The 18611-nt window shown below is 46.2% G+C and overlaps 1 protein-coding gene across 3 annotated transcripts in view; it reads right to left on the bottom strand.

The window, feature by feature from the left end:
• The window catches only part of ANK2 (ankyrin 2), a 380522-nt gene that overhangs the window by 275951 nt on the left and 85960 nt on the right, over positions 1-18611 (bottom strand). For 2 of the 3 annotated variants that reach the window (XM_066234103.1, XM_066234095.1), the window contains exon 2: positions 8474-8534. The exons of the other annotated variant lie outside the window; for it this stretch is intronic. In XM_066234103.1, coding sequence (XP_066090200.1) covers positions 8474-8494 — 21 coding nt within the window. In that variant the 5' untranslated portion in view covers positions 8495-8534. The remainder of the gene's footprint in view (positions 1-8473; positions 8535-18611) is intronic. 3 annotated transcript variants of the gene reach the window in all.

Below are 18611 nucleotides of genomic sequence, written 5' to 3' on the forward strand. Positions count from 1 at the left end.
TGTGGATTTCAGAGATCATTTCCTCCCAGTTTGAATCAAAGTCCAAGAATTTGGGCGTTTTGTCTGTGCTGCTTTCCAAAATCTCCCTTCCTCTGAGCTGCTCCAGCATCTGCATCCAAGCTCCAGAACAGCCAGGCTGACCCAGCCTTTCACAGCGTTGCTCAGGGGATCGCATGCTGTTCACGTTCAGTTCCCATTTTGTTCAGATTTCAGCACGTTGCCTCTGGGGTGTTGAAAATGAACGTTCTAATTTTGGAGCGGTCCTGGACTTTTCTGCTTGATATCTAATTCTCATTTGCAAAAGCAGCCTTTTATTTATTTATTTATTTATTTATTTATTTAATCTTTTTCAAAAATATCTAGTTCCTGTTCTCTCCCCCCCCCCCCAACTCCACCTCTTAGCTGAGCTTGCAGCTGTGTTGGATTCTATCAGCTGGATGCTCCTTGAAAATAGCATAAACACGATTTAGCTTAACAATCAGCTTCCTCCCCAAAGGAATTTCACACTGTGCGGTGTTGCATCCCAATGGTTGCAGCTGTTTAACCATTTTATTTGAAAAGGCAAAGAAGCAGCACCTTAGAGACACTGACCAGAACTCCCCAACCTCACTCCTGAAGGCTCTGAATTAAAATGTTGGCACATAAGTGAATTTAATGTCTCTGGCATCTAGTTAGTCCTCTGTGTTAAGTGGGGTTGGCTTCACTTCCAGTGCTATTAAATGACAAAATACAACAGGACAGAAGAGCATAACGTGTCCACTGGACTCTGTTGCTGAATGGAGCCACACTCCATAGCTTGTCACATTGAGATCCGTGCCTCTCTTACAGTAAATCCAAGTGTTACTTTCTTTGGAGTTTGCAAGACAATGTTAGCATTATGTAATAACTTTTTTTCTGGGTTTTTGTTTGGTTGGGTTTTTTTAGGGAGCATTAAAAACAAGTTACCTTCTAAAATATCAGAAAAAGTGGTGACAACTGGGCTTTCCTAAGCCGGTGGCCAGAACAATGGATATCAGACAGTCGTTTGTAATTGTAGCTGTTTTGCAGGCTGTGACCAAACGTCACTAAAACGCAACGTGGACTGAACTGTCCCAACTGCTGACTGCATTATAAAGTCAGCATCAAACTTCAAGACCTTCTTTCTCTCTCTCTCTCTCTCTCTTTTTTTTTTTTTTTTACAGAGACAGAACGAGAGTCAGAGAGAGGGATTGACAGGGACAGACAGACAGGAACATAGAGAAAATGAGAAGCATCAATCATCAGTTTTTCATTGTGACACTTTAGTTGTTCATTGATTGCTTTCTTACATGTGCCTCGACCGTGGGCCTTCAGCAGACCGAGTAACCCTCTGCTCAAGTCAGCGACCTTGGGTCCAAGCTGGCAAGCTTTTTTTGCTCACACCAGATGAGCTCACGCTCAAGCTCGCAACTTTGGGATCTCGAACCTGGGTCCGCATCCCAGTCCGACGCTCTATCCACTGTACCACTGCCTGGTCAGGCGCAAGCCCAGGGTTTTGAACTGGCAACCTCAGCATTTCCAGGTCAATGCTTTATCCACTGCGCCACCAACAGTCAGGCAAGACCTTCTTTCTGATACTCCCAGGTGTTCTTTTATGACATCATTGTTCAACAGGAGCTGCTCATGCCCTCTTCGACCCCACGGCACCAGTCTGAGCAGTCTCTGCCACCATCCCCAGCGTGCGAGAGCACAACCACGTTATTTGAATGTGCACTTGAGTGCCGCATGATAATGAGAATCCTGATCTCAGGGGGCAACAGTACGGCATGGAGAATGCAGTCGACAGTATTGCAATAATCGTGGATGGTGTCAGGAGTGTGTCCGACCTGCCGGGGGTCACTGTGTAAGGTGCATGAGTGTCTAACCCTGTGCGGCAGACCTGAAACTAATGCCCCATTGTAAATCAAGAGTGCCAGAAAAACTATTTCCAGAGAGCAGATATTCTCTTTTGTCTATTTTAAGCCACTGAATATTTTGAAATGCCCCAACTGTAAATGAGAATTTTTACAAAATGTGAAAATCAGAGATTTACATTTCAAATATATCAATTCTCTCTACTCTGTTGTATGATTTATTTATTTTTTGATAGAAAACTTAAAAATAATGTCATTTTGAATTTAAAACACCTGGTCAAATTACTTAAAATTGATATAATTCTTTGTTCTTTTTTAATATATTTATTTAATTGATAGTAGAGAGAAGAAGGGAGAGAGCAGGAGACAGACAGGAATATCTTGTTCCTGCATGAGCCCTGACTGGGGACCAAGCCAGCAACCTCTGTGCTTTGGAACCAACCGAGCTATCCAGCCAGGACAATAATTCTTAAACACCATGTCATCATCAACTCATGTACATGCCTACAAACAAATATAGCATACAGGCTATGTGTTAATGCTGATGTGTACAGAACATTTCATATCTGCTGACATTTTCCGGAAATTCTCTGGCAATAAGCTCATGTGCGCTCTTGTGTAGCTTGCTTTCCTATATGTATGTAGAGTTTGTCTCATACGAATACATACTTAGAAAAACGGTGGCAATAATTGATGTCATCGTGATGAAACTACAGCAATAGCTAGCACAAAAAACAACCACAACAAAAATACTGAACTGGATTTTTTTTTCTTAAAAGGCAAATGACAAATTATAAACAGGTCTTTAAATTATAAACCATACGGCTCAGGTTTCCATTAATTGTGATCAATTATTTTGGGAGTACCAACAGGTATATTAAAGACAATTTTGAAAAATGCTAAACGTGGGCCTTTCTTTCAACCTTTTTTTAAACATGGCTTCAAAATCTCTTAGCAGTTCATTGTTTCCCAAATATGACCCTCTTTCTAAGGTAAAGAGACAGAAGATAATCATTCCCTCTGCAGTCTCTGCATTTGCCTGGTTGCTCTGAGTGGGAATGTGCACATTTGCAGCTCTGCTCAGTTCAACCCATTTTGCTGGAGGGTTCCCAGTGCATTGGGTTTTCACCAAAAAACAAACAAACAAACAAAAAAGAAAATAAAATATACTAAGCTGGGTAGTTCAAGTTTTCTTTTAACCCTTCTACAAAGTTTCACCCTCCTTGTGGTGGCAGCCAAGACACCCTTTGCGGACATGAGATTGAGATGTGCAGTGACACCTACATGAGTTCCCTGCAGGCTTCCCACAGTGATGCTGGGGACCTGCCTACCCTGGTTACAGCGGAAGGCTTGTCCCTGCGGTGCTGAAGGTACATTTTGCTGAGGGCTCTTCCCTCTCGACCTGCAGCTCCTGCAGTGTTTGAAGGATTCAGTTGTGTTCTCTCTGTACCACTGAGCAGCCCAACTGACGAAGGCACAGGCCGAGGGCCAGCGCACTCTCATCGCTGAGAAGGCAGTACCTCCAGCCTCAGCCCCTGGACCAGGGGACCTCCTGCAATCTTCACTCGCTCCACCTCCCAGGATGTGGACTTGGACATGGACATGGGATGGGGGTGTCATTCTCCTAAGCTTGAGAAGCCCAGGCTCAATCGATCATTTATTTGTTTGCAAAACTTGAAACACTAAAGAACGTGGTTGATGACAGTAGTTCACACGGAGGAGTTGGGGGAAGAGGGAGGAAGCATGTTTTCTTTGGGAAAAGTGAGTTATCAGTTCATTGAGCTTCCTTGGCTTTAGCCAACTGGGATCCCTTCCACGGGGTCTCTGCTGACTTTGCAGGAAAACCCGCCCTGGAGCCCACCCTTCCCCCAAACTCTATTCTTTTCTTGCAGAAACATTAATATACTTTGTATATTGACTTTTCATTTTTCTCCTTTTTAAAATATTTTTTATTGATGGATTTTTTTTTGTTTTTTAGAAGAAAGTAAGAGAAAGAGACAGAGGGAGACAGAGACACATCGATTTGTTGTTCCATCTATTCATGCATTCATTTGTTGATTCCTGTATGTGCCCTGACCGGGGATCGAACCAGCAACCTTGGGAGGTCATAAGGATGCTCTAACCAAATGAGTTACCCGGTCAGGGCTTGGTTTTTTTTTTTTCTCCTCTTTTATAGTGAGGGGAGAAAGGAGGTTTTATGCCGATTGCAAACAGCTTTAATTCAAAACAAACATAACAAAACGGGAAATAAAATGACTCAAAAGAAGATTATTTTCTACAGTCCCAAGAGCTGCACGGAAAATGGAGTTACAGTGTTATAGTGTAGCCGGGACAGAGACTGGGAAGCTCCAATTTTGACTTGATGATTTGTAATATTTAAATGGAATAAGATGAACAAGCCTAATTCTATGATTGTCTATCATTACTCCCAATTATATATGTTCTTCAGAAAAACACAGAGCTTGAGAATTTTGAGTTATCTAAATTTAAGCAAATCAGGTTATAATTATTGGTCAGAATACATTTTAATGGTCAAAATTCCATCATTGTAGGAAATGTCTCAACCATTACATTTGATTTATAAAAACATAAGAAAATGGCATCGCAGAAGTGCGAAAATTTTTGACATCACAGGCAAACAAAAAGATACATATCATCAACAACCACACCAATGCAGGTATTCTATTTCCTAACATCTGAAAAGTTAGTTTAGCCCTTGCAGTTTTCTCCTGGTAGCCCCACAGATTTGGACAAGCCTTGAAAAAGCTTTTAATAAAACTCAAGACTGTAAATTTTATCTCAACCTCACATCTTAACTCTGACTTACTCCATACTTCTCTAGAACCAGAACCACATTTCGTAAACCAGAACATGGAGCTCTCACGGTATATTCAGGGGTATCCACCTGGCCAGAAGATATCAGGACAGAATGCAGAACTGATCTCCTTCTCTGTCCCCAGGAAATAAATCCCTGGATGAAAAGGACAAAGATTTCCCCAAACAATGGGCCCCACAGGGAGTCTTCAGCCCACCAGAGTTCCCCACCCCCAACCTCCAATGAGAAGCTCTTGGTGGCATAAGCCCTCTGTCTCCTGAGCCCTGCAGACAGTCCTCTGGTCACAACAGGGTTTAGAGAGGGCTTGTGTGGAGGCCACTAAAAAGCAACAGGCCCTCAGGGGACCCTCAGGCCTCGTCTTTCTCAACGAGCCCTGAAGGCAGCAACTTCTTGGTGGCAATTCCGGCCTGGAGGACCCCCCCCCTTTTCTTGCAGCTCACAAGTTTCAAACTTTGCCAGCTGACCATTGGGCCTGCCATCACTGGGCCACTGTGGTCATAAAATGACCTAAATTTGGGCTCCGCGCATTTGTTGGGAATTTGCTGTGTGAGCCGGACAGGCTACCTAACCTCTCTGAGCCTCGGTTTCATCAGAAGTAAAACCAAGTCGTAATGCTAACCTCACCGGGCTGCTACGACTACTAAAAATAACTTAAATAAACTGTTCGTATTGTGTGGCACCTAGATGCTCAACACTGTCCCCTTGGTTTTACAAGTCTCTGCAAATTCTGCAACCTCCATTTCAGCCTTCTTGTGAGTGGTCCCTGTGTCTACGTTGAGAACACTCAGACCCACATCCACAGATACTGCCAGCCCTCAGCAAAGTCACCCCTGAAGGAAGAGCCACATCTTGCCAACCACAATCAAGGAGTTCAGTCCTCCTGCTGTGGTCACTTGCCCATCCTCTGAGGACAATGAGAAGGCCCCCGACTCAAACTTGGACATCCTAACTAGTGAACTAAACTGCTGTACCCACCTGGGTGTGGGGTGAGGAGGGCAGAGGTCAGAGCAGCAGGTGGCACCAGCACACCCCACCCTGTGCCCCTAGAGTCCGAGGCGTCTCTTTTCATCCTTGTTTACAACACATTTTATTTTTCCAAAGCGCTTTTGCAGCTAAGAAAACATTTGAAAGTTCCTGAGCAGAAGCTCTCTTTAGTCTTATGAAGAACTCTTTGCCCTCATGTAAACAACTCCTAAAAATCGCAATCGGAAATAGAAACGAAAAGTTTCTAGTTAAATGGGCATAGTAACATTCTGATAATTCAAAGTCAACAGACAAAAATCCTTCATCTCCTAGGCCTGGTCACTACCATTGGTCGAACCCACCTGTCCAGATGACGCTCAGCAGGACAGAAAGAATGTGGCAAGCTACCAATGCCTGAGTTGGGACACACGCTCTCTGGGTCACAGCAAACAGGACAGAAGTTTGGGATTAAAAGAGTAATGTCTCTTTGAAGGTCAAGCAGTCTTCTTAAACTTTGCCATTAACACACTATCATTAGGAGACACACCCCAGAACTGAGGACCTGGGGAAATAGTATCCTTCTTGCCCTTCCCGTCAGAGCAGAATGTCTGCTCTCTGACCTTGGGAAGTAACGTACATACACACAGCACCCTGGTGGACACACAGAAAAGGTGTTCATGCAAACTAAGGAGAAAGACAACATTTAGATAAGTGTCCTCCAAGATGGCTCTTGTCCATTTTCAGGGAAGACAATAACTAATCACAAGGTGTGAACACCTTCCACCAGCGGAGGCTTGTCTTGACCACACGCCGTGACCATGCGGCTGGCTGAGGGTTGTCAGCAAACTGGAAGCTTAAGACCCCCGGCCAAACACAGGGCAGCTAAGGACAACACCCATTCCCAGTCATGGATACCAGCTTGGTCTATGACACTGTCCTAGAGGTAATTCTGTCCCCGTCCCTCCAAAGTGCCCCACAACTGTCCCCTGGACTCGCAGCCCTCCTGACTGCCTAGCCACACGCTCGGCTGGAGGAAAGAGAAGTCAGTGCTGTTCCCTCTGTGCCCACCACGTCCATAAGCCGCTCTACGTCTATTCACCTTCTGTCACTGCCTTGGTGACGCTGATAGGGTCCTTTGCCAGCCACGGTCCACCCGCCTCCTGATGGCCCCTCCTGCCCCTGGCATGGTTTCCATCAGCCTCGAAACTTGTTCAGGACTCTCTCGTCCCAGCAGCCCTCTCCGGCAGCTGGGTTCTCTCCACTTTTATGCACAGACTAGATTTTCAAAGAACCACCTTTTCTTGCTGACGGCATCTCCCCACCTCCTAATTCTTCCTCTACCCGCTCCCCCTGCCACCTCCTCCTCTCCTTCTTTTCCAAGCACTGGACCTGGCCCTCCCTGCCTGGTCATACTGTCACCCCGACGGAAGCAGTCTCCTTTATTCTGCTGTCTCCGTTGCCACCCAGGTGACAGTGGATCCATGCCCACATCGGCCACAGAGCTTTCCTGCGAGCTTCTGACACTCCTCTCTCCAACCGCGGACGGCTTCACGTCGTGTTAACACAACAGGACATGGTGGTTTCCACCGTCCTGAACACAGCCCATGTCAACCAGTGTGTCCCATGATCAGTATTAATAAAATTAACCAATGCTAACAATTTCTCACTGAACCCTCAAAAGATAATCCACCAAGTGAAGAAAATGTACGCTGATTAAATGACCATCCTTTAGAAGAACAGAAACTTTTTGGTGTCAAACGATTGCACCAACGTTTTTTTCAAACTTTTCTTCCAATTGAACCTATTCGGTGGCACCTGCCCTGAGGTCTACAGGGTTCTTGAGGAAATTTCTAAGCAGAATTAGGAACTTTTTAAAAAAAAGTATAATTTTATCATGTTAACCAGTTGCCACCCCAATAAATGCAATTAAAAATTTAAAAATCATAATTTTATGCACAGGTTGAGTGGATTTATCCTTTTTTGATATTCTCATATGTCCTCTGTTCACTGAGGTGGACTGCTCATCGGGTTAATACAGCACATGATTTGCTGGGTCTCAAACATTACGGGTCTCTGTGTGGCCACCAAGGTTAACAGTGTCACACGGCTCATCTTAACCATTTGTGATGCAATTGTTTCCTCATCACCAAACATGATGGTTTCTACAGTATTTTAAAGACTTCTTCTAGAAAAAGAAGATTCTTTTAGAAAAGATTCATGGCTTTTAAAACAACCAGGTTTCCACAGACTACATGCGTGGTCAAGATCTCAGTCTAAGAGCCTTTATGTTTTGTTATTTTCTTAGGAAGAACATACCCTTCTTCCTTTCCTCACCTTATATAAAAGTTCTGGTAGAAAAATAGAACCAGGAGAATTCTCCACACTGATACAATCTATTTGATTATCCAGAATCAAGCTGCCTTATTGATAAGCTTACAGGAATCAATTTTATTTTTTTAAAACCCTGAGAGAAAACAGATGACTGTGTCCAATCACCAATGTGTCCCTGTGACTGCTGCCCCTAATCTCCCCCATCCCCCTCTTCTCCTCAAGAAACATGTTGACAAGACGATCAATTTACTTCTCCATTCCCAAATAATATCAACAATAATTTCCTAGACTTCAGAAAGAAAAGTCCCATCAAATATTATATTTCTTATGTGCTTACACACACACACACACACACACACACACACACACACACACACACACTGTTCTTACCAAAATTGTACTTGGTTACATTACAACCTCTGTGTCTTTTTATAGAATTCTTTTCACAGTGATATTAAAATGCCAAAAGTACCTTTTGCAACATGGTTGTCATCTGAAATATCAGCTCTTCATGTCCTCATTCAGTTACTTACCTAAAAGAAGAAAAAGATATTTAAGTTTGAAATGATTTCAGCTTATCATTAGCAGCCATTTTCACATTTCTGCTAAAAATAGGCTTTTAGTAGGCACTGATAAATTATTTAAAAGAAAATTGTCACTATTATAAATTCCAAAGAGTAGAACAAAAAATATTTAAATATTTTAACAGCTTAGAAGAGCAGGCAAAATAGAGTAGGTGGAAAGATAGAAAAACAGTATTATAAGAAAGTACAGATGTAAGAAATGATGAAAATGTTCATCTAACCATAGGAACCTGAAGCAACATTAGCAGAATTAAGATGGTCAAGGTCACTGTCAACAAGAGGAAGTTCATTGTTCATAACTGAGCACTGTTTTTATTGGTTCAAAAGTTCATGCCTCCCAACATCCAGCCGATACACTCGGGCTGATGCTTCAGTAATGTCCTCAGTGAAAGTTCACATAATCGATAACCTATCGTAACCCATTTATGCCGGAGGTTGAAATTTTTGAAATTCAGTTCTTCAAAAATTTTCTGATAATTCACATCACTTTTTTTTACCAGCTCCCAGCATGCCAGGATCTGCATCTGTGACTCTGTGCAGCATATGACAGACTACATGTACCCTCAGGGGCCAAACACAAGTGAAACATCAGACCTCAGCCATGACCTTGAGAAGTAGGATATAAAGTCACCACTGTTCCTGACAGAGGACAATCTGACTTTGGGTGATGGGTATGCAACATAATTGAATGACAAGATAACCTGGACTTGTTATCTTTGAATATATGTATCCTGATTTATTGATGTCACCCCATTAAAAAAATAAAATTATTATAAAAAAAATAAAATAAAATAAAATAAAGTCACCACTGTTCCAATAATGGAACGCGAGGCATAAAGGGGTTAAAACTTTTATTGTCAAAACCCGACAAAAACAGTAAAAAAAAATTAGGAGGAACAAAAGCCACCCTGTTCCACTATCTGAACTCAACACTCCTTTTTTATCCATGTTCTTTCTCCTTTAAATCTATAAGTATGAAAATGTGCTCATTGAAACAGGTCAATAGAAACCTTGGGTGAAGATAGATACATACTCCTTTAAACTTAGGAAATATCACACTATAAATACAAAACATTGTATCTGTGTTTTACTCGAGTTATATATATAATTATTTCACGGCATTTTACCGTCTGCAGATCTGTGCCCTGAGCTGTTGTTTCACGATTGAGTCAGCCATCGTCTTTTTAATGCTATTCAGATTATTGCCGAGTTTCTGTAAATAATCGTGGAAGTATGTGTTACAGACACATGGCCCCCTGTTCTCTCTAAAGTTCTGCGCGTCTTTCGTCCTTATCTTTGCTGATTTCTGTGCGTCCCTCTGTCTGGTGGCGTCCATCCTTCTTCATGGCCCCTGTTTTCCAGAATATACTTATACACATGCCGACTTTTGCAGTTGAAGCTTAGTATCCGTTTGTCGGATCCAACTCGTTCGAGTCCAGCTCAGGCTTCCTAGGAGTGTGTTCAGTGTGTAAACAGACTTGACAAAGCGTGTGATGCCAACAGCCATTGGCCACGTCACTGGGCTCTCCCTCAGTCCTCCTCTTCCACCCCCGGGAAAGCCCCATTCCCGTGTGCAGCCCTGCACAGGCGTGCCAAGCTTGCTGCCATCAGTGCTCTCACTGCGGCTGTCGGCAGGACCTCCTTTCTGGTCCCACGGTTGGACGCCCTCCCTTCCTGCAGCCCCACTGTGAGCTCCCTCTTTGTGCACAGTTCACAGGCTCTCCGAAGCCTCTGGCGTCTCTCCGATCACACGATCCTTTTCATGCAGTAACAAATCATCAGAAGGTTGGTAAGCGCCGTGTCCTGCTCGGTGAGTTCCAGAGCCAGGACTTATATCCGTCTGCATTTTTGTCGTATCTTTCTGCCTCCTTCAGAAGATGTGGGTTGTTTACTTTCTACTTGATATCCGGGGATTACAAAACTTTATCTTGCCAAAGTCTTGTTACCTTCGATCAAGTCTCACTACATGCTGTCAAGTTTCCATGAGATGTGCCTGGGCCTGTGGCGTCATTAAGCAAACGTGAGGAATGTTTCTGTGTTGATTTTCTTACTCTTTGAGGCAGACGAGTGCTTCAGCCGTCATCAACTGGCATCCACGCCCGGCACGGTCAGGAGGAGGCGTGGGGCTCAACGCCCACAGGGTTCGCGATGCTCCAAGGGCAAGGGTCCCTGCACGGCTGTCCTGGACCAACAACAATCACATCTCTAAGGAACATTTTATAAAATCACAGAATCTTGTGCCTCCTCCGAGCATCACCAGGAAGATGGCACACGTTTATAGCCTCTCTGAGCTGATCCTCTACACGCTGGACCTGAGAAAAGACAGGGAATCGTAGCCTTTTGTCCGCAGGCCCTGGTCCGGCAGCGTCAGCCTCACCTTGTGGCCGCAGGCCTTCCAGTCAGACATTCTGGGGGTGGGCCCAGTCATAAGCATTTTAGCAAGCCTGCCAGTGACTTTGAGGCAAGCGGAGGTGTGAGGACCACTGCCCACACAAAGCGGTCCCCTGGGCCTTTTCCTGCAACATGCTCTCACCCTGGGCCGTGCAGGAGCCCCACGGGGCCTGGGCAGCCTCCCTGCGCCGTCTCCAGGCGGCTCCCTAAGCTCCCAGCAGCGGGTTCCCGGCACATGGCTGTTCGATGCCCATGGTGTCTCTTTTCTCACCCTTATCTTATATATTTGACGCACGGTATGTCTAGATTAAAAGATTAAAGTTTCAACCGATGTATTCCCATTTACAAAGATGTTCTAGGAGCAGCCAGCATTATAAATAGTGTTTAGACACTTAAATCACAACCACTATTTCAAAGTCTCCTCGAGCAGTGTGTGTAGCCATAGAGCTCAGTCAGTGATTCATAATACTTTTTTGTGTGTGGTGAACAACCTTCTCCGTGCTGCAGACCAATCAGGAAAGCATGGTGTTAATTCCAAGACGCTTCCATGGAAAAGGCCACTCAAACGAAAAGGAGAACATTGCCTCCAGGTAGCAGAAGAAGAAAACGTTCACAAAACCCCTTGCCAATTAGAAGCCCAAGGCTGACGGGCAGCAACCTCACAGAAAGTTAATTGCCGAATGCACTCACCCACCGTGCAGGGCACGTGAGAAGATCAGGTTTGCACGCTGCCTGCAAGCACAGCAGCCGTCTGACATGGACAATCGGGTGCAATCTACCTCTTTTAATGTTAGTCCCCATTTCGAGAGCCGGCCAGAGACACAAGCCACCGTGGAGTCCTGGCTTTGACTCTGTGTGTACCCTGAGAACACACACCTGTTCCCTCTGGGTGCTGACAGCCAGGCCTGGGTCTCCACATGCGTGCTGATCTCCAGGAAACCGAGACTATTCTTGTGCCCCCCACCACCACCCCCAGGGCCTGGGGACCCTCTTCTAATGACAGTGTCCTGTCATCGGTTTAAAGTTGCACTTTCTTGCCTGACCTGTGGTGGCGCAGTGGATAAAGCATCGACCTGGAATGTTGAGGTTGCCGGTTCGAAACCCTGGGCTTGCCTGGTCAAGGCACATATGAGAGAGTTGATGCTTCCTTCTCTTTTTCTCTCTCCTTCCTCTAAAATTTAATAAATAAAAATGCACTTTCCTGTTCTCCGTCAGATCCATAACTCGATTCAGTGTGACACCGTTATAACATGTACATACTAATTAGCTAAGTGAGAAGAATGTAGGAAGAAATAGATAAAGAAATCGTATAAAAATCACTCCAGACATCACTGAGAAAATACGTGAAGCTGCACTAAACCGTGTGATAGTTTTTTTTTTAAAAAGGAACTTCTTTTGCTAAACTCACACATGAGGCACATAGAGCCAGACGCCCCGAGCTGACCATATTATGAGGGTCACCTCCGCATTCTGTTAAGAACCTTCCTTCCCTCGGTCTCACTGCTGTTTGTTAGAACATCTGACAGAATAGCCAACAACCACACAACTCAGTTATTCTTTGTAACATTTCTTTCATTCAATTCAAATGGAAACAAATCTGAGCCCACAGGAGGGCTTCATAGTCCCACCCTCCCTGCCCTGAGCAGGTGCCCAGGGACCCCAGTCAGGCACATCCTCAAACGCCTCCAGGCCAGGATGGAAGATTGCAGAGGGTCCTGGCCAATAGGCCAGCACACCTATGTGAGCGGAGACCTGGGCATCCAGGGTGCCCTCAGCTGGAAGAAGGGTCTGTCCCCTGACAAGTCAGTCTCGCTCAGCACAGCGCTCTGAGGGCAGCACGTGGCCGTGGCTGCAGCTGTGGCCAGTGGCTGAGTGCACAGCGAGGCCCCGATAGGTCTCAGGTTGGCAACAGCATACTTGACGACCACAGTGCTGCTGGTGTGACCCCAAACCAGCCCTGTGCAGCGTGACCCTGGCCCAAAGCTCAGCCCTTTCTCACAAGCAGCATGATTTGTGTGAAGCAGAGGCCACAGGTCACCAAAGCGCAGCACCGAGGGTTTGATTGCTGTCACGTGATCTGAGCCAAACCGTGTTCCGGCTTGTTGCTGTCAACATGGAACGCTGTACACGCTGTTGTTCACGTTTGGGTTTTAGAATTCATAAACATTTAGAAGAGAGACCTGGCCTTTGATCTTGCCTGGTTGCTTGCTGCTGTTGCCATTTTTTATTTAATTAATTAATTAATTAATTAATTTTTTTTAGAGATTCAGAGAGAGAGAGAGATAGGGACAGACAGACAGGAATGGAGAGAGATGAGAAGCATCAATCATCAGTTTTTTGCTGCGACACCTTAGTTGTTCATTGATTGCTTTCTCATATGTGCCTTGACCGTGGGGCTACAGCAGACCGAGTAACTCCTTGCTCGAGCCAGCGACCTTGGGTCCAAGCTGATGAGCTTTGCTTAAACCAGATGAGCCCTCACTCAACCTGGCAAACCTCGGGGTCTCAAACCTGGGTCCTTCCGCATCCCAGTCCAATGCTCTATCCACTGCGCCACCGCCTGGTCAGGCAGTTGGCATTTTTTAAACATAGGAGTCTTGCATTACTCTCAGGTTCAGGGACACATTTCAGGGAGTGTTAGGCAGATTTTTTTTTTCTGAAGTGAGAAACGGGGAGGCAGACAGACTCCCGCATGTGCCCAACTGGGATCTACCCAGCATGCCCACTAGGGGGTGATGCTCTGCCCATCTAGGGCGTTGCTCCATTACAACCAGAGCCGTTCTAGTGCCTGAGGTGGAGGCCATGGAGCCATTCTCAGTGCCCAGGTCAACTTTGCTCCAATAGAGCCTTGGTTGCGGGAGAGGAAGAGAGAGACAGAGACAAAGGAGAGGGGGAAGAGTGGAGAAGCAGATGCCGCTTCTCCTGTGTACCCTGACCAGGAATCGAACCTGGGACTTCCACACGCCGGGTCAACGCTCTACTACTGAGCCAGCCGGCTAGGGCTAGGCAGATTTTCAAGGTAGCTGAACTCCATGGTGCCTCGCTTATGAATTAAAAGTGCTGCTTTGGGCCCTGGCCGGTTGTTTCAGTGGTAGAGCGTCGGCCTGGCATGCAGGAGTCCGGGTTCAATTCCAGGCCAGGGCACACAAGAGAAGTGCCCATCTGCTTCTCCACCCCTCCCCCTCTTCTTCTTCTCTGTCTTTCTCTTCCCCTCCCGCAGCCAAGGCTCCATTGGAGCAAAGTTGGCCCGAGCGCTGAGGATGGCTCTATGGCCTCTGCTTCAGGCGCTAGAATGGCTCTGGTTGCGGCAGAGCAAAGCCCCAGCTGGGCAGAGCATTGCCCCCTGGTGGGCATGCCGGGTGGATCCCGGTCGGGTGCATGTGGGAGTCTGTTTGACTGCCTCCCTGTTTCCAACTTCAGAAAAATAGAAAAAATAAAAATAAAAAAAATTTAAAAAGTGCTGCTTTGGGTTCTGATAGTGATGCTGTCACTTGTCTGAAAAGCACTGACGTGCCCGACTGGCAAGCCCGGGGGCCCTGTGGACGTGGTGGTAAAGCTGGGACCCTGGCACAGTGTGTAGGAAATATTTAGTTCCCCAAAGGACACCGACACCTTCCTGCCACTCTGGAGGGTTTCCAGACTCCACATCCGGGATTCCATTCTCACCTCCCCCTCCCCTGTCCCGTCTCCACGTCTGTGTCTCTGGGACACACGATGTCCTGGTGCCTTTATCCTTGGGGGAGTGTTCACTCACTCACGTAATGATATGCACTGAGAACTCCACCACACTAACGCTTTCGTTCTAAGGACCAACGAGGCCCACGGGTCACCCACCACATCCCAGAAATCATCTCCTCTCTCCGTGTGTGAAAGCACCCACCCTGTCTCCATGCTATTGCATATGACGGCATTTAGAACACACAGTGACCCTACGAACTGGGCGCTAATAATATTGCTGTTTAATATTAGGGGAAACTGAGGCACAGTGGTCGGGCATGTCAACAAAAATTATTTGGCTGGTAAATACTAGATTCAGGGTTTGAACTCAACTCTGTCTCCTAAGTCAGCTATGCTACGTCCAGTGTTCCTTTTCTTCTTCTTTTAGTCCTTTTCATCATTAGGACACATATATACAGCCTTCTTGGCCTGGGTAATCGTGGCAGAAGCCTTCTTTCCCAGAATAATCCACAGCACCCCTTTTAGTCTGAAAAGTGTGCTTCTTTGAAGAATCAATCATAGTGCCCCGTGTTTTCCCATAAAGGAGCATCGTTGCCTGGACGCGGCTGGACCAGACAGCACAGGCTTTCACTTTAGCTGAGCTCACTGTATCCAGGTGACCCAACTTGACAGTGAGCTAGCTGGGACCCAGGAGTGAGCAGGAAAGGAAACAGAAAGCAAGGAGGCCACAGGCCGCAGGGCAGGACCAGGCTCTGCCACTGGGCAGCTGGGAGGCTGTGGGCACCAACGAGGCCACAGGCTGCGGGGCAGGACCAGGCTCTACCACCGGGCAGCTGGGAGGCTGTGGGCCCCAACGCCCAGGGCTGTGCCGAAAGCTAGGCAAGGGGCCTGGACAGCAGCTTCTCACGGGGAATGCGGTGGGTCTCAAACAGCAAGTGACTGGTCACTCTCAGGATACGTGCCCTGTGCCTGTGCCTGATGTTTGAGCTGCCCTTAAAGACACGTTCCCGGAGGGGTAAAATGGCCCGGGGGTGGCACCTGGGAGAGAGCTGGCAGGACGCACACCACCAGCTCCTGCACCGTGAGGGTGTGGCGGTCACACAACAACCGGCCAGCTGGGCACCTGCCTCCAGCCCTTGTCAAGGGTTCCTCCCTCCCTGTGCAGTGGACACGCTTCTCCCTGCTGGAACCTGGGGCTTCAAAGACTGAGGGGCCTGGTGATAAGACTCCCCTGAGGGCAAGGTCAGAAATCGCACGTCCACAGACAGCATGGCTGGCCACGGGACGCTGCGGTGTCCTGCCTCGTACTGTGCCCAGAGGAAGGAGAAGAGGTGAGAGTGAGTGGAGGGGCTCTTACTGTAACCAACCCCTCCACCTTCTTACTCGACGTCTCCCACGCCTAATCCAGGGTGGATTTGTCTTCCACGTGTCTCCCATGCAGCATGGCTCTACACCCTTGACACAGCTGGTTGAGCCATGATGCTAAAGGGTGCTGAGTTTTCACTTAACAAGTTATTAAAAAAAGAAATAAATTTAACACAGCACTCATGAAGAAAACATCACTGTCCCACAGACCTTGGCAAACCCGAGCCCTTGACGGACAGGACCCATGCATCCCGGTTGCACTGGCCTTCCTCAAACCTGAGTAGTTGATATGATGACATCACTCAGGCAACTGCCTGGCAATATCCACTCACAACCAGGGTGAGACACAGACCCTGCTCAAGCCAGCGACCTCGGGGTTTCAAACCTGGGTCCTCTGTGTCCCAGTCTGACGTTCTACCCACTGCGCCACCACCTGGTCAGGCTAATTGGTCATTTTTATAAAGAAAAAAATCAGAAACCCAGCAAAAAAAAAAGGAAAAAAAAAAGAAAAATATAAAAGCTATAACATGACAGCAAAAAAAAATATCTAAAGTAGGACCTTAAAATCAAGGTGAGGTCTGTGTCTGCGGCAGTCTGGGCTCAGCTGGGCAGAATTGTGGCCCCGTGGCACCTGGACAGACAGGGTGGGCATGGAGAGGACCCGGCCCAAAATGGGAAAACTGTCCATGGCGGAGGCAGCTGACTGCTTCCCGTACCCCGGAGACAAAAGGGGGCACCGTCACCCTGAAGGAGATGATTCCAGAAGGCACAGAGTCCCAGTGAGTTTAAAAAGTTTGTGTCTGTGAATGAGAAACAGCACTCAGGGAATTCAAGGACTGCCAGTGAAGGAGTTTCTGTGACACAAGTGTACAGACAGGGGGGACTTTTACCATAAACCTTCATAAATGGAGACGGGGGACTTTTTACCTTAAACCTTCATAAATGGAGACGGGGGACTTTTACCTTAAACCTTCATAAATGGAGATGGGGGACTTTTTACCTTAAACCTTCATAAATGGAGATGGGGGACTTTTATCTTAAACCTTCATAAATGGAGATGGGGGGACTTTTATCTTAAACTTTCATAAATGGGGATTTCAAGGGGAAGAGAAACATGTCATTTACAGGGGAGTTAGAAACTGCAGTTCACAGTTTCGTAACGCCCTTGACGTCAGCTGGTTGATAAATTTACAGCATCACGGGGACCAAACAGAATGTGGGGTCTGTGCCCCTGTCCCTTTTCCACCGGGTGACCCAGGCTCGGGGCACAGAGCGCCAGCCTGCTGAGTGGCCCTGTCCTTTGTCCGTTGTCCTGGAGTGGCAGCACCCGTCCCATGACAGCTGACACCTGCTTTTCCTGTTTAAAGGCTTTGCCATTCAACTTGGACCAAAAACATTTATTCAGTTGTAGGCAGTGGATTAACTGGAATCAGACCCAGCCCGCGGTGGTGCCTGGACTGGACAGGGAGAATCCAGAGGAACAAAGGCTTGATTTAGCTCTCTGAGCGATTCTAGTTGTTTCTCTGGGGAGGTGGGGGCGGGTGGGGGTGAGAGGTCAGAAAACAGACAGGGTGCCCTTCTGTGGACTCAAAAGGAAACACCTAAATTAAAATAATGTAGAGCTGTTTACAATGTTAAACCTTTCATGAAACATGTTTTGATATTGAGTCTTATCTTAGTTGTATTTTTAAATGCAAATTTTTGTTTACTTTCAGGATGCAAAAAAACAAAAACAAAACACCCTCATATTTTTTTGTTTGAAAAAGGTTTTACTAATTATACCTAATAACTTATTCAGACTCCGTGAACTACACTGACTTCTTGGGGCACATTTTTCATCACCTCGTGATTCAACGATATCTGGGACTAATCAGCTTTAGACTAGGATGACCTTAAGGCATCCTGTTAACCTTCTCCCCCTCTAGGTGACTACACAATTCTCCATCAAATAAGTTGCTTTTTAGCTTGTGAATTGTTATCAAAGGGAACATTAAAAGACTGTCAGTACACTATGTATAAATAGCAATGAAATGGATAGCCAGAACTATCTTGGCAGAAACTAATAAGTGAAGAAAAACTAATCTTAATTTTTGTTAAAATACAGATTTTAGTTAATAGGCCTTATTTTACAATGATAATTTTTTGAGGAAAGTTACTGAAAACAACGAATTTTCTTGACACATTCCAATGGTTTAAAATAAATGATCGCGAAATGGTAAAATGTGTAACATAGTTAAATACCAATATCAGGCACTTAACAAATATTTACTGAGCATCTGCAATATGCCCCCGCACTGACACCTGCCCTGCCCGCAAGCACGCTCCCCTGGGCTCCACCTCCCGTGTTTGACTTCCCTTTAGATGTCCAAGAGGTACCTGACACCTCAAAGAAAAAGCTGGGATTCTTTAGCTCAGTCAGGAGCAGATGAATATCAACATTCACGGAAGTTTCTGCTGTTGCGGTTTGTATTTTATGAACAGGAGACCTGAGCTTGATGCTCAACAGGGAAGAAGGAGGTCTGTGAGATGTGGGCGGAGACTCCGAGAAGAGAAGGATATTGAGACCAAAGACCAAATAAAAATGCTTCAAAA

Source organism: Saccopteryx bilineata, chromosome 1 (genome assembly GCF_036850765.1).
Source record: "Saccopteryx bilineata isolate mSacBil1 chromosome 1, mSacBil1_pri_phased_curated, whole genome shotgun sequence".
NCBI lineage: Eukaryota > Metazoa > Chordata > Mammalia > Chiroptera > Emballonuridae > Saccopteryx > Saccopteryx bilineata.